Source organism: Neolamprologus brichardi, chromosome 14, assembly GCF_056152115.1.
Source record: "Neolamprologus brichardi isolate AB-2024 chromosome 14, ASM5615211v1, whole genome shotgun sequence".
Taxonomy (NCBI): Eukaryota; Metazoa; Chordata; class Actinopteri; order Cichliformes; family Cichlidae; genus Neolamprologus; species Neolamprologus brichardi.
The window spans coordinates 5445500-5458793 of record NC_142117.1 but is presented as its reverse complement, the minus strand read 5'-3'; the positions used below and the strand labels follow the sequence as shown (position 1 = coordinate 5458793).

Below are 13294 nucleotides of genomic sequence, written 5' to 3'. Positions count from 1 at the left end.
CAATTATTCCAACTGGCGCACATCAAACGCTATTCACACCAAGCTTAGGGTTACCACCTATGATGACATGGGCCTGAGAAGGTAAAATACTGGTGTGACCAAGGCTACGTCCACACGTACACGGGTATTTTTGAAAACTGAGATTTTCCGTTTTTGTTTTAAAAAATAATCCCGTCCACACGTAAAGGCAGAAAAGAAGGAAAACGCTGCTAGGAACATGCCAAAGCAACAGGTGGCGATATATTCCTATCCGTGTAGAAATGTTGGCCAATCAGAAGTCTAGAAGCCTCGGTGGGAAATAGTAAACAAAGCTGGGGCATAGAAGCAGAACCGAGTCGTATGTGTGGAGGGACAGTAACTGTGTGTGTATATGTAAGCATTTAAACACTGCAGAGAGTACAATTAACAGTAACAGTATTGTAGAAATTCATTTCACCGAAACAATAAAGTGACGCACAGTGTGACGTCAAAAAATGTGCACACCTTTGACACTGTGTTTTCTACGTTTTCTCTGTTTTTCTCGTCCACACGTAAATGCAAAAACTGAGTTTTCAAAAATATCCACCCTGGCCGGAGTTTTTAAAAATCTCCGTTTTCAGTGACCACACGTACCCGGGTACGTGTGGACGTAGCCCAAGACTTTAGACAGACACACACAGACCTCCCCTAGCACACACACAAGAGATAAAGGAAATACGTTTCTGTGATTTCTGTGATCAGCTTCTGCAGCATTTGTAAACAATTGTGTGTCTTGCTCAAGGACACTTCACAGGCTTTCGTTGGAACTGTGGGAGGCCAGACTTGTAATTATCTGGTGACTGCTTTTGCCACGATGACTGTGCAGTTTGCGTGCTGGAAATGTGCGTAGATGACACTAATTATTCTCTTTATGCGTGTCTGTATGTGACCCACCTTGCTCTTGCTGTCAGGGCTCGCCAGGGTCTTGCTACCATTCCCTGTGGGAGACTTGGCCGTCCCTTTCACTCCCTTCTCCTCCTTCTTCTCATCCTTGTTGGTCTTCTCTGGCTCGTCCACCTTTTCCGCCTTCTCATTGGCCTTGTTGTTTTTCTCCGCGTTCATCTTCTCTAGCTTCTCCTCGTTTTTGATTATCTTCTCAGACTTCTGGTTCTTGTCTGGGCCGTAGTCCTTCTGCTGTTCTTCCTTCTTGTCAAAGTTGTCAATCTTGTCTGTTTTCCCAGACACGATGTCTGTCTTCTCCTGCTTGTCCTTGTTGTCAGATTTAACTGTGAAAGAAAGAATGCTGTCATTAGCATCAGACTATTTTAACAAACCCTGTTGCATAATGAGTAACGGGATGTGACTGGAGACAAAAGAGCCCACATATATAAATTCAAAATTGTAACAAAATTCTAATAAATGTCATCAAATATCAAGATTCTGCTCAACTTACAACATGATTTTGAAAGCTGCTTTGCAGTAAGCAAAAGGAGGATGTACATATTAGGTGCAGTCTAGTTCATATTCTCAAAATCTCTATATCTCTAGCTTTAACAAAAAAAAAAACAAAAACGCCACTGCACTTTACAGGAAAGGCCAGAGTCATCTCTATTTTCTGAGGTGGCTGAAGTCCTTCAACATCTGTTGGGCAATGCTCAGGATTTTCTGTGTGTCTGTTGTGGCCAGTGCCATCCTCTATGCTGTTGCATGCTGGGGCAGCAGGTTGAGGGTCGCAGATGCCAATAAACTGATCCGCAAGGCCAGTAATGTTGTGGGGATGGAGCTGGAATCCCTTAAGGTGATGTTGGAGAGGCGAATGTTGTCCAAGATAAAGACAATGCAGGATAATACCTCCCACCCACTCCATTACGGGCTGGCTAGTCACAGGAGCACGTTCAGTGAAAGACTGAGATCACCAAAAAGCACCACTGAATGACACAGGAAATCATTGCTGCCTGTGGCCATCTCCCTGCACAGCTCCTCCAACACACTGTAAACACTGCAATAGTTACATCCTTTTTGCACACACTCTTTTCTACTCAGTAATGTTGCTGTCAACATTCTTGACATTTATTTATAATCACCTCCGTCAATCCTTGATATTTATTATTTAGTGATTTGTATATATTGTGCTATTTCTTAAATTTCTTAAATGTGTAACATATTGTATTGTTAAATAGTCTTGTCTGTTTCTGTTATTGATATTTATACTGGAGCAACTGTAACCCACATAATTTCCTAAGGGATTAATAAACATTAAACATTTTACTTTCTACAAGGTTAAATAAAAATCAGCCTCACAAATCAATCATCCAGGCATAATTTAAAACATTCTGTATGTTTTAAATCCCAAACTTTTTTGCACCACTGACCGGTTCGTTTATTGTATTTATGGTGGATAAATACAACAAAATAAAACCAGTACTGGTACCAAAAAAAAGAAGATTTATTCATAACACACGGGAAAAGACCCAGAGAAACTGAGTTAACGATAAAAAACCATAAAAACCCTGAAAACCATAAACTGAAAACCTCAACTCTCGCGGCCCGGTACCAAACAACTCACAGACCAGTACCGGTCTGTGGCCCGGGGGTAGGGGACTGCTGCTGAAAAAATTAATAAAATAAAAGACAAATGTAGTAATGAGTAAAAGAAACCAAAGCTGAATGCTGCTAAGAGATTTGCTGACTTATCCACCCGTCCCGGATCTTCTCTGAGCTTCTTCTCTGGCACTAACAATGTGCACTCATTATTTGTTAAATGACCCTCGTCATATCGGTGTAAGCAAAGGCCATCTGAGGCTATGAAGAAACCATGTCTGTGAAATGATAAAGATTATTCTGTCCTGTGAAATGTAAGAATATACAGTGACATACAAACAGGACCAAGCTTGAGCACAAACTTTAATCCAGTGTGGCACCTAAATGATGACACAGTGCTAATGTTGAAGGTTGTGTTCACCAACAAAATCCATCACATCAAATGATCTTCTGGTTGCAACTGCACTTTTGTTATTTATAGATTTGAATCTCCACATGGAAGGTTTTATGTAGGTCGAGGCAGCAGATGATTCTGGGTCTGGCTGGTAAACAGGCCAGCACCATCTATTTTATTGTACTGCCTTATGTAAGAGCTTGCAATGGTGAGGCTGTATCCTCACAATAATCCATGTCAGAGGGGTCAAACCCTATCCAACCCTGAACCCTTTTTAAGAGTCGATCTGTCATCTTTTCTGTGAACTAGATGACTTATATCTCTCTTATGATTCATCTATAATTAGATTTTATTTGTCTTTATTTGTATTGTACTGTTTATAAGAAATACAAAATATCACTGCATATTTAGCATTACAAAATACCTAAACCATTTCTTTTAAGAAACACCATCTATCATTAAATGCTTAATAACTACAAAGTGCAGAGTACTCTAACAGTTTGGAGAATAAAACTAATGCAAACACAAAATGAGGTTCCAGCACGAAGGTTTAAAAGCTGCATTTGCAAGTGAAATTAATAGGTTGTTAGTCTCGATTTAAAGGTCTCGATGGTGATCTTAATAAATTATTCCACAACAGCAGAGCTCTACCACCAACTGAGTCCTTAATAATCTGGGAGATACTTAAATAGCTTGCGCCCTGTGATCTGAGTTATGGTGGAACATGGAGACCAAAAAAATGATCTCCAACGACGGTGAAAGGAGGCCTGTGTTATGGCCCCAGTTCTTCCGTATCTGGTTAACATCTCTGAGGATGATATGGCAATCATATCAATCAATCATATCAATCAATCATATCAATAGACTATCTTCAGCACCTCTCCCAAGAGTGAAAATCCTCAAATTAAATGTGGCGTGTTTTTCTCACTACGAGAACGACAGAATGACATCATGAAGAACAAAGAGTACAAAAAACACCTGAAGTTTGGCCTGCAGGGATACTTCTACATAAAATTTCCACATTATTTGAAACTTTAAACATGCCACTGTAATAATACTCGTGTTTACATAAATTCCAGTGTTTTTCAGTGTGTCACGTGGTTATGAAGCACCTTTGGCGGTAATAACTGATCCACAGAGGAAAAAGGACAATAAAGTGAAAGAAAGAAAGTAAACAGGGATACATGAGGAGAGCAAAGGGGAATAGTTAATGAGGTCGATGGGGTTAAGGACACAGCAGGGCTGAGGGCTGCGAGCAGAAAACGACAGAGGCCTTTTGTTGCCATGAAGACACATCTTATGTAACTGTGACAGTGGAAAGGCCTGGCTGTGCTGTACCCTAATGCCTCCCCCCTCTTGCCCCCTGTTTACTGTGCGATAACCGCTCTTCCTCCTTTCAACCGATGGCAGCTTGCTGCTGCTGTGCTTTCTCCAACAATCAAGCAGCATCTACAGCTGTCATGAAAAAAGATCCATTTTCTTATGCTGCTCTTAACTGGAGCTGCAAACTAGCCTGCAGTAGAGATCAAATCAGGCACAAGCAGTAATGAGCACAGATAGTTGCCACATGAATGGCTCACGTGTGCCGGTAAGGTGCCACAGTATGTTCAGCATTCAGTGCTACTGTCCTATTTATCCTGCTGCTTCTCTCTTTTTACTGGTTGTCTGCCCCAGTGATTTATTTTGTGGTGGCTTATCAAACTGTAAATGAAGTCACTTCCTGCCCTGGAAGGTTAAGCTAATGTTAATGCAAACTCATAACTTGCTGCAGTCGCTTAAAGAGGCCTTGATGGCCGAGATTTATTGCAGAGCTTTGGCCCGGTCTGATTTTGGTGAAAATAAATCAATATTATCCATTTCATTCATATAGCAGCAAACAAACTAAAAGGAGGAATTGATGAGGCATCCTGACCTCTTCAGCTGCAGTGAACAGCAAAGGTCCATAAAATGTGTCTCTTATTCCAAACAATATTACTCAGCGTCTTTTTTTAGTCTTTCGATAACGGCAGAAATCAACACTGAGTGTTATAGAAACTTCTCACAGACAGTGAAATCCAGCCAGTGCAAAAGAATACTGAGTCGGCAGCACACTTCATTAACACGTTCCAGTTTGATCAATTCGATCAAAATCAATGGAGCAGAGGCACACATACTGTCCTTTTCATGCCACACAATCCTTTTCTGTGGTGCCTGCGTTTAGCCACAATAGAACTTTACTAGTGATAGTTCAGCAATACGAAGCACAAGATTCAGCGACAAGCTTTCTGTGGCTTTAAATAACCTTCTTAAATCCTTCTTCATACAAGCCTAGAGACTGGTTTGTGATATCCTGGTAACTAGGGATGGGTATCGTTTAGGTTTTATGCGATACCGGTGCCAAACCGGTACTTTTGAAACGGTGCCGGTGCTTAAACGGTGCTTAAAGAATGGAGAACACAAAATTGGTCCAAAAACCTCTCATGTTCAGCTGTTTTTTTGTAAAAAGATAACAATGTTAGCCTTTTCTGCAGCTATGGGGCATATATGGTATCACTCTTGGCTGGAAGCAGTGCTTAAACAATGGAAAAAACACAAACTTTGTCCTAAAACCTCTCATGTTCAGCTGTTTTTTTGTAAAAAGATAACAATGTTAGCCTTTTCTGCAGCTATGGGGCATATATGGTATCACTCTTGGCTGGAAGCAGTGCTTAAACAATGGAAAAAACACAAACTTTGTCCAAAAACCTCTCATGTTTAGCTGTTTTCCACTTTTTCTTTGGTCATTTTAGCCTTTTTGGCCAGGGTGAAGGGAGTATCTCCCATCAAACAAGAAGACAGCCGCATGTAGCTATGACGGTGTTTGCTAGTTCACCTTACGTGCATTAATGTAATAACGCGGTTAGCCTACTCAACGTAAATTACACACGAACAACATTAAGCTACTCACGCAGAGAAGAACGGCTGCTGCTGCATCATCATCCTCATCATTTCTGCTACACTGGCAGGGCTAGGAGCCAGGACTCTCCTCTTCGGGTTTTTGGGGGATGTTGCTAACTCCGGGTCCGATAACAGGCACCACACCCGCAGTAGATGTGCCCGGTGTGAGGTCTCGCAGCAAGCTATCAAATACGGCGCATTTCTCGGCTTTAAAAAAAAACGCTATGCGTTGCCAGGTGTTTCATCAGATTTGAGGTGTTACCTCCTTTGACAGTATAACAGTATCAGCTTAAAGCACTTGTTGCAGGCTGCTGAGTTTGCATCTTTTGCTGTGAAGTACAGACTTTTGACCGCTTCGCCTTGGGCGTTTTTAATCTGTAGCTCTGCTCTAAAAGAACGTACGTACCTGGACCCGCCTACTATCCTCGGAAACATAAAATGATTGGCTAGAATCTAAAGTGTATCACAGCTCAGAAAAAAAAGCACCGAAATAAAGCACTGAAATGTGCTCTGTTTTTCGGTCTGGTTATTACCGTTTATGTCAGAACCGGTGCCATCATGGTACCGGATACCGGTACCCATCCCTACTGGTAACCAAAGTGTGTAGTCCACAACCAGGTGGCAAGTGGTTGTGGGAGGTATAGCATGGGCAATCAAACTGGCTTACTTAAAACAAATGCTGGTCACACAGCTGGTGACCAGCACAAGGAGGAGGTGCCAGGCTGTGGCTGCATAATGTTCTTCCACGTGCTACTGAGGCCCCCCCATCGTTAAGTGAATAAATTGTTGCCAATACGTCCTCTTTCTTCAGACTTCAATCATCCAATCCAGTAAACGAAACAATGGCCCTGGCAGACAAGATTGAGTTTTTCATGGGTGTGACCCAAATACTCAACTCTGGTCCTCAACCCATAAAAAGGGGAAACAAACAGGCTTTTCAATGGTATGAAATTTAGTGCCTGAAGCATTGTTGCAAGAATTTTTTTCGCATCTATAGACTATGGGCTTCTATGGACAAAACAGATTTCCCCAGAAAAAGTTGATCTGCCCCGCCATTGAAGCCCCAGTCTTCACATGGGAAAAATACATCCGGATACTCATCAACCAATGTGCAAGATCATATCTGTTAGACAGTCATCAAATGAGATGAAACCCAATGATGAAGAAAAACCATTCCCCCTCACTGAATTGCCTTATTACATCTCAAACTAGAGAAGGAGATGACAATTAAAAGAGGCTTAACCTTAGAAACAATGAAAATGAATTACATCCAGAACAAATTTGAATCCTCTTGGAGGAAAATATAATTTGGCCAGACAGCCTTCACAGTAGGATTAGCCTTGTTTTCGATTTAGCTACTCTTACAAATGTATTATTGCCATCGCTTTCTTCTCTTTGTAGGTAGTCTTGACTGTATGTAATCTTGCTAAACAGCAAGCTTATCTGGTCTGCTGTCATTGGTGTTGCCATTTGTCTTTTATTTCTCTAGTGAACAGAGGTTGCCCGAGGGTCACTGACCAGTCTCTATGCCTGTGTGACTGAGACCTATTGAACGTTTACCTTTAGCTGTTCAGCTGAGTTTACTAGTTATATGTTACCTAAATTATTCCTTAGTGAATGTGAAAAAGGTGGTGTGTATGTATATATATATATATATATATATATATATATATATATATATATATATATATATATGTCATCTGACCTACATGCTGCAAGTATTAATTGTGCTAGAAAGGTGTTCTTGTGGGAGGCGAACCAAAGGAGCCTTTTATGTGGAAAGTGGTGGCAAAGAGGATCTGTGCTGTCTCAGCAATGCTATGTATGTAGAAACCTGTGTGTTATCCATTTTATATCTGCTTTTAGGATCTCAGATTGCTAGTGTTTGTTGAGTGCACTGCATCGTGGTGATATATGTGTTTGTAGATCACAGCATACAATTTGCTGACTAAAATGTCAAATACAGAGAACAAAGGATACCATCAAAATTATTCTTTAGTTACTCAGTGAAACTCAGAGAAACTCAATAACATGGACCACAGACACATTAGGACTGCTCTATGGTTTCCACTATATTTCATACCCTGATTAACAAACTGGTGGTTTTATTGCTCAGTTTTTACGGTCACATCACTGCACCCTGCCACACCAGCAATATGACTCATCCAACATGAACAAGTCAGATCATCCATTATACCATCATACCATGCTACAGCTGCTAGCAACCAACTGCACATGCTGGTGTCTGTAAGTAAAACAGAGAGAGAAAGAAACAGCTGACTGCCGTGTAAATCAGGACATGGCCGTGCAGAGACACAAAGACTCTACTCACTGTCATTCCCCTCCTCTACGGTGCATACCTCCACCTGTCCAGGCTCTCTTCCTCTGCTCCCTGCTCACAGTACAGATCACAATGAAGTCTACAAACTCCAAACATCATTGTCCACGGAGACTCCTGCCTGACTGCATCTGTCAACCTGTCCAACAAGAATGGACTCAAAGCAAGGGCGCAGATTTGGCATCGACGGAAGGGACATGTCCCCACCAATATCCAGCGATTATTGAATTGTCCCCACCAATAATTTGATCTCTTCGAGTAAAAAACAAACCCGACAGAAAGAAAAAAACAATCTGTCAACATCTCATTCACCTAGAGGCACAGAAAGAGTTAAATTACGTTCTCTACTGGAGTCCTACGTCATGTGATAAATATGGCCAATGTGATTGGCTGTGCCTTTCAGGGAGCTCTGTTTAGTTTTAGCAGCAGCAAGCCTGCGCTGTGAGGAGGACGGCAGCAAAAAGGAAGAACCTGGATATAAGAAAGTAATTTTCAAAGAAACCTGTAAGTTACTTAAAGTCAAGTTCACTCATAAAATGTGTCCGTCTTAGTAACGTTACAGGCTATGCTAGGCTTTGGCCCACATCGGTCTAAAATTGTATGTACCCATGAATAACGTGTTTTGGAAACTAACTGCACAACATGCAGCACTATTAGTTATCTCAGTCTCAGAGTAGAGTTTCTAATTTTGATTGAAACTGTCAGAGAAAACGGCAGCCTCGAGTAAGCCCGGATATTAGTTTACAGAGGCTGTTAAAATTATATGTCTAACATTAAAATGTTGGTGACACAATAATTTCATCCTAATGGCGCTGACATATTCATAGGGTTAATTTTTGAGACAAAATGTCATGAGGTAATCTTGATTTTGCAAATATTCCACCTTGTAGTGCAGTTTGCACAGTTTAAAAATGCACTCACCCTACAAACATTACTGATGAGTCAAGATCTGCACAAAGTGACAGAAACACTGAAGCAGCTCCACATTTTATTCTTATTGGCATGTATGTCCTATTTGTCAGGTGACAGAAGAACCAACACAGAGCTCAGAGAGTAATGGTGACACAAGATCACAGGTGAAATTGGATGATGACTTGTTGGTTCATGACTGTATTTGAAGCACATGTGTGACTGCATGTATTTATCAGGTGACAGAGGCAGCTCTGCCATGTTGTAGCTCGGACAGAGGTGAAGAGGCGAGGTCACAGGTGACTGACTGATGATTTGGTGCTGTAGATTAACTAGTATTTATTATCATGACAATTGTTAGGCTGCTGATGTAAATTGATTCATTAGTGTGTATTTGACAAAGAATCTGAATTGACACATCTCACTTTTTATATGGCACGAATCCATGTGTTATTTTATCAGGTGGCAATATGTCCTAGTGCAGTCAGAGGGGAAGAGCCAGGGCCAAAGGTGAGGCACATCAAGCACAGAATAATAATAATTGTAATCTGAGGATAAAACACATGTACTGAGGCTAAAAGAAGCTTCAGTGCTCTCAGAAGACTAAAAAGATGGGTAAGGTTAACAGTGACTCGAATGAGATTAAACAATGCTGCTGTATGTCCACCAGGAGAGACTGGACAGTATAGATGTAAAACCAATATGCCAGCAGTTTATCTCAGTTAACGAGAGGAGCAGGCATGTGTTTGGCTCCTTCACATAGTGGACATTGAGTTGTTGTGTGGGGCACCAGTAGTCCATGTCTGTTGCTGTAACAGTAGTTCATGTTTAGAATAGAAAAATCCCAGCTCACTGATTTGATCGGGGCAACAGTGCCTAAACTGTTGCATAATTTTGCTGAGAGATCTTTTACTCTGGGGTAATCTTAGACGAGTAGTTTTATGGACAAAAACCACCAAGTCATTCAGTGTTCCCTTAGTGCTAATGTATAAGAAATTTTGGTGTACTATAACTGAAGTAATGTTGTTAAGTCCTTAAAGTCATATTATTTTATTGTCATGACTGTATTTGAAGCTATTTTTATGTTTGTATGATACCTGATTTATATGGAATATGGCTGAAGTAAACTAAAGTCTAAAATACTTAGTCAGTCATTTGTTTAATAGTAATTTAACATTATATAATTGACGTATAAAACTATGAATTGTAATTTTAAATGGTTTAAAAGCATGTAGAATAGGCAAGTATATTTCTCCTTTTGTTATCAAGAAGCAACGACAAAAAGAAAAAAAAAAAGAAACAGGGCAGGGTTCGGTGGTTGACTCATCCGTCCCCACCAATGCCAAAACCAAATCTACGCCCTTGGCTCAAAGTAGATACCTAATGTCATACCCTCCCCACCATGACCCATCACCACTCTCTTACTCCACCACCCTCACATACGTCTTTACTGCTCCTGACTTCCTCATATAGTACTGTTTTTTTTCTGTTGGACAAATTATAAAATTTAATGTTGAATTTAAAATAATTAAAACAATGAATAACACTAGATATTACATTTAATATTTAATTGAGCTGCAGTTAACAGATATTGTAGCAAACTAACAATTTAGTAAATTGTGTTTATGAACTTTTGTAAATTGTAAATGAAGGTGAAATAAATCAGAGCTTTGTTTCACTCCTTTCACTGGCTTTGTGGCTACACTGAAGCACAATAAAAACTGTTTAGGCTTATGAAAGATGACGGTTTGGGTTAAATATATGCTGTTCACATCATTAACCCTGCAAATTAAAAAGCACTTAAGTATAATGTGCCTCATTGGTTTTAGCCTCACTGTTACAAAAAGCAACTTTGTAGCATTTGTGGTTATAACTGTTAGCATTTAGCAAAACGTATTCAGCTAGCAAAATCAAACTAACAAAACATGACCAGAAGATGCCATTTCCAGCTTTTCTGACAACAAACCAAACCAGGAAGTAAAGTACTTATTTTATGTAAAAACTGTTTTACTGATTTATTTGATTTTGTTCTGACCTCCAGTTAAAAAACAAAAACCATGATCTGTTTTGGGCTACAGATAAACCAGCTGCTGTTATGTCTGATAAACAAACTGCTTTTAAACGTTAGTTTGCTGTTATTAACGGGAACCACTGATACTACCAAATTTAACAGAGTCCAAAAAGAGCTTTGAGTGCCTAGTTCGAGCACAAAACATCTATATAGTAGGGGTGCAACGATACACTAAATTCACGGTTCGGTTCGGTTCGATACTTTGGTGTCACGGTTCGATATTTTTTTTGATACAAAAAAAATGTTCATGCCTTTTTAATTTGTCATTTATTAAAATTATAAATATATATTTTAACTCAAAAGTACAGTTTTTAAATTTAATGTTGCTGAAACAACAAAGTAATAAAAAAAATAAATCTATCTGATCGAGAAATCCCTCATCTTTGGAAAAGAGAGTTTATTACAGAGAAATGTCTCTTTCCAAAATAAAAGCTATACTATACGCTTCTTCTGGGCTATATTCTCAGCAGCATATTAAACATATCAGGTCCCCATAAGGAGAATCATGTGCTAACGGCTGTCTAAATGACTCGGCTAAAGTTTGTAGCATGCCTGCTTGTTGTTTTTGTCTGCTTCCACTTGTCTTTGCACTAGGATGATGTCGGCGTAAATGTGCAGTCATATTTGTTGTGTTCCCACTAGTGCTGTCAGCGTTAATCTCGTTGAAATGACGTTAACGCCACAACACGGCAAATCTCCGTTAACGAGCTACCGCGGATCGCCCCGTGCGTGGGGCTGGACGGCGTCAACACGTTAACGAGCTAACTGCGCTAACACACTAGTTCCCACCAATGTTCCCACCAATGCGTAATTGAGCATTGAGCATTGTCTCGCTAGCTTGCCCTGCGCTCAGTGAATCTGCATTCGACTACTCCGCCTAGGCTGCACTGTCGAGCGCAGATCCACTGAGCGCTCAACACAGACAGCACCGTCAGAAGGAAAGTTGATAAAATAAATTAAAAATGTTGTATTGTTCGATACATATGCGTACCGAACCTGCAGCTGCTGTAAGCTGTGTCTTGTTTGAGAGTCCAAGCGCATAACGAAGCTTTTGATGCCATCAGCTGAAAGACGTGTCTTAAATGAAAGCTGCCGTTAGCTGAGCCTAACTGTTCTTAATATCTGCTTATTTTCAGTCTGTGTCGTGTAAGCTCAAGATTTGAGCCGTGCACTTGTCTGCCCCCTCCCTTCACAGTTGTGTACTTTGTCGTGCGTGTGGTACGTGTAGCTGTGAGTCCCTTCTGTGCTGAATGAAGACAGCACCTTAAGTTGCAGACATGCTGTCTGTTGTGAGTGTGTCTGTGTGGGCGTGTGCCTTTAGAATCTCAAAGATTCACGTCAGTGGAAGCTGTTCACCTACACACACATACTGTGTCTATGAACAAATATGCGCACACACAAAATGCTAGAAATAGCCGCTCTATATTTGAATGAGTACAGTCAGTGTCAATGTCTAATCAATGTTCCAGCTTTCTGTCAACTGCAGGCTGCAAAACAAAACAACACACTGAATGGATGGATTAAACAGTTAGAGGCTTGCAGTTATTCTAAAAGTAAACCAGCAGAAGCCATTACAATAAGAGCAAATGGTACATATTAAATAATCTCAGATTGGGTCTATTCAGCCTATTCGTTTATGTTTTGTCACACAAACACTTCCAATGATTGATACTCACATTAAACATGGACACAGTTTCAAATAATGAGGTCAGTACAAGTAATCCCTGCGAGCAACTGGATCAGGCTTTAGACTGCACTAAACACTGTTTCAGGCAGTTTTTCCTACTCTTGCATCTGTATGACATCAGTGACAGCGAATATCCTTAAAAGGTCATTGCAGGTAAACAACTCTGGCTGATCAAACCTTTCACGTAGGGCAGCTAATCAAAAATAAGCCTTCAAGTAAACTAAGGCCCTGACTGAAATAAACGAAGATTATTTTGAACTATATATCATGCAAAGCTACTTTAGTAGTCTTAAAATAAAGGTATGGTGCAAAAAGTGAGCAGAGCAGAGCCTCTCTACTCAGTCTCGGAACATTAAATGGACCGACTCCTTATAGCGCTTTTCTACTCAACTCAAAGCGCCACATTCACCCATTCATACCCATTCACACAAGCACTTTCTTCTATGCTTTTTAAGTACTTTCTACCTAACACTCACACAC

The 13294-nt window shown here is 40.4% G+C and overlaps 1 protein-coding gene across 5 annotated transcripts in view; it reads right to left on the bottom strand.

The window, feature by feature from the left end:
* Positions 1 to 13294, bottom strand: part of LOC102781692 (uncharacterized) — a 120733-nt gene that overhangs the window by 29408 nt on the left and 78031 nt on the right. For all 5 annotated transcript variants that reach the window (XM_087850676.1, XM_087850678.1, XM_087850680.1 and 2 more), the window contains one exon: positions 913 to 1244. In XM_087850676.1, the coding sequence (XP_087706802.1) occupies positions 913 to 1244 (332 nt within the window). The remainder of the gene's footprint in view (positions 1 to 912; positions 1245 to 13294) is intronic.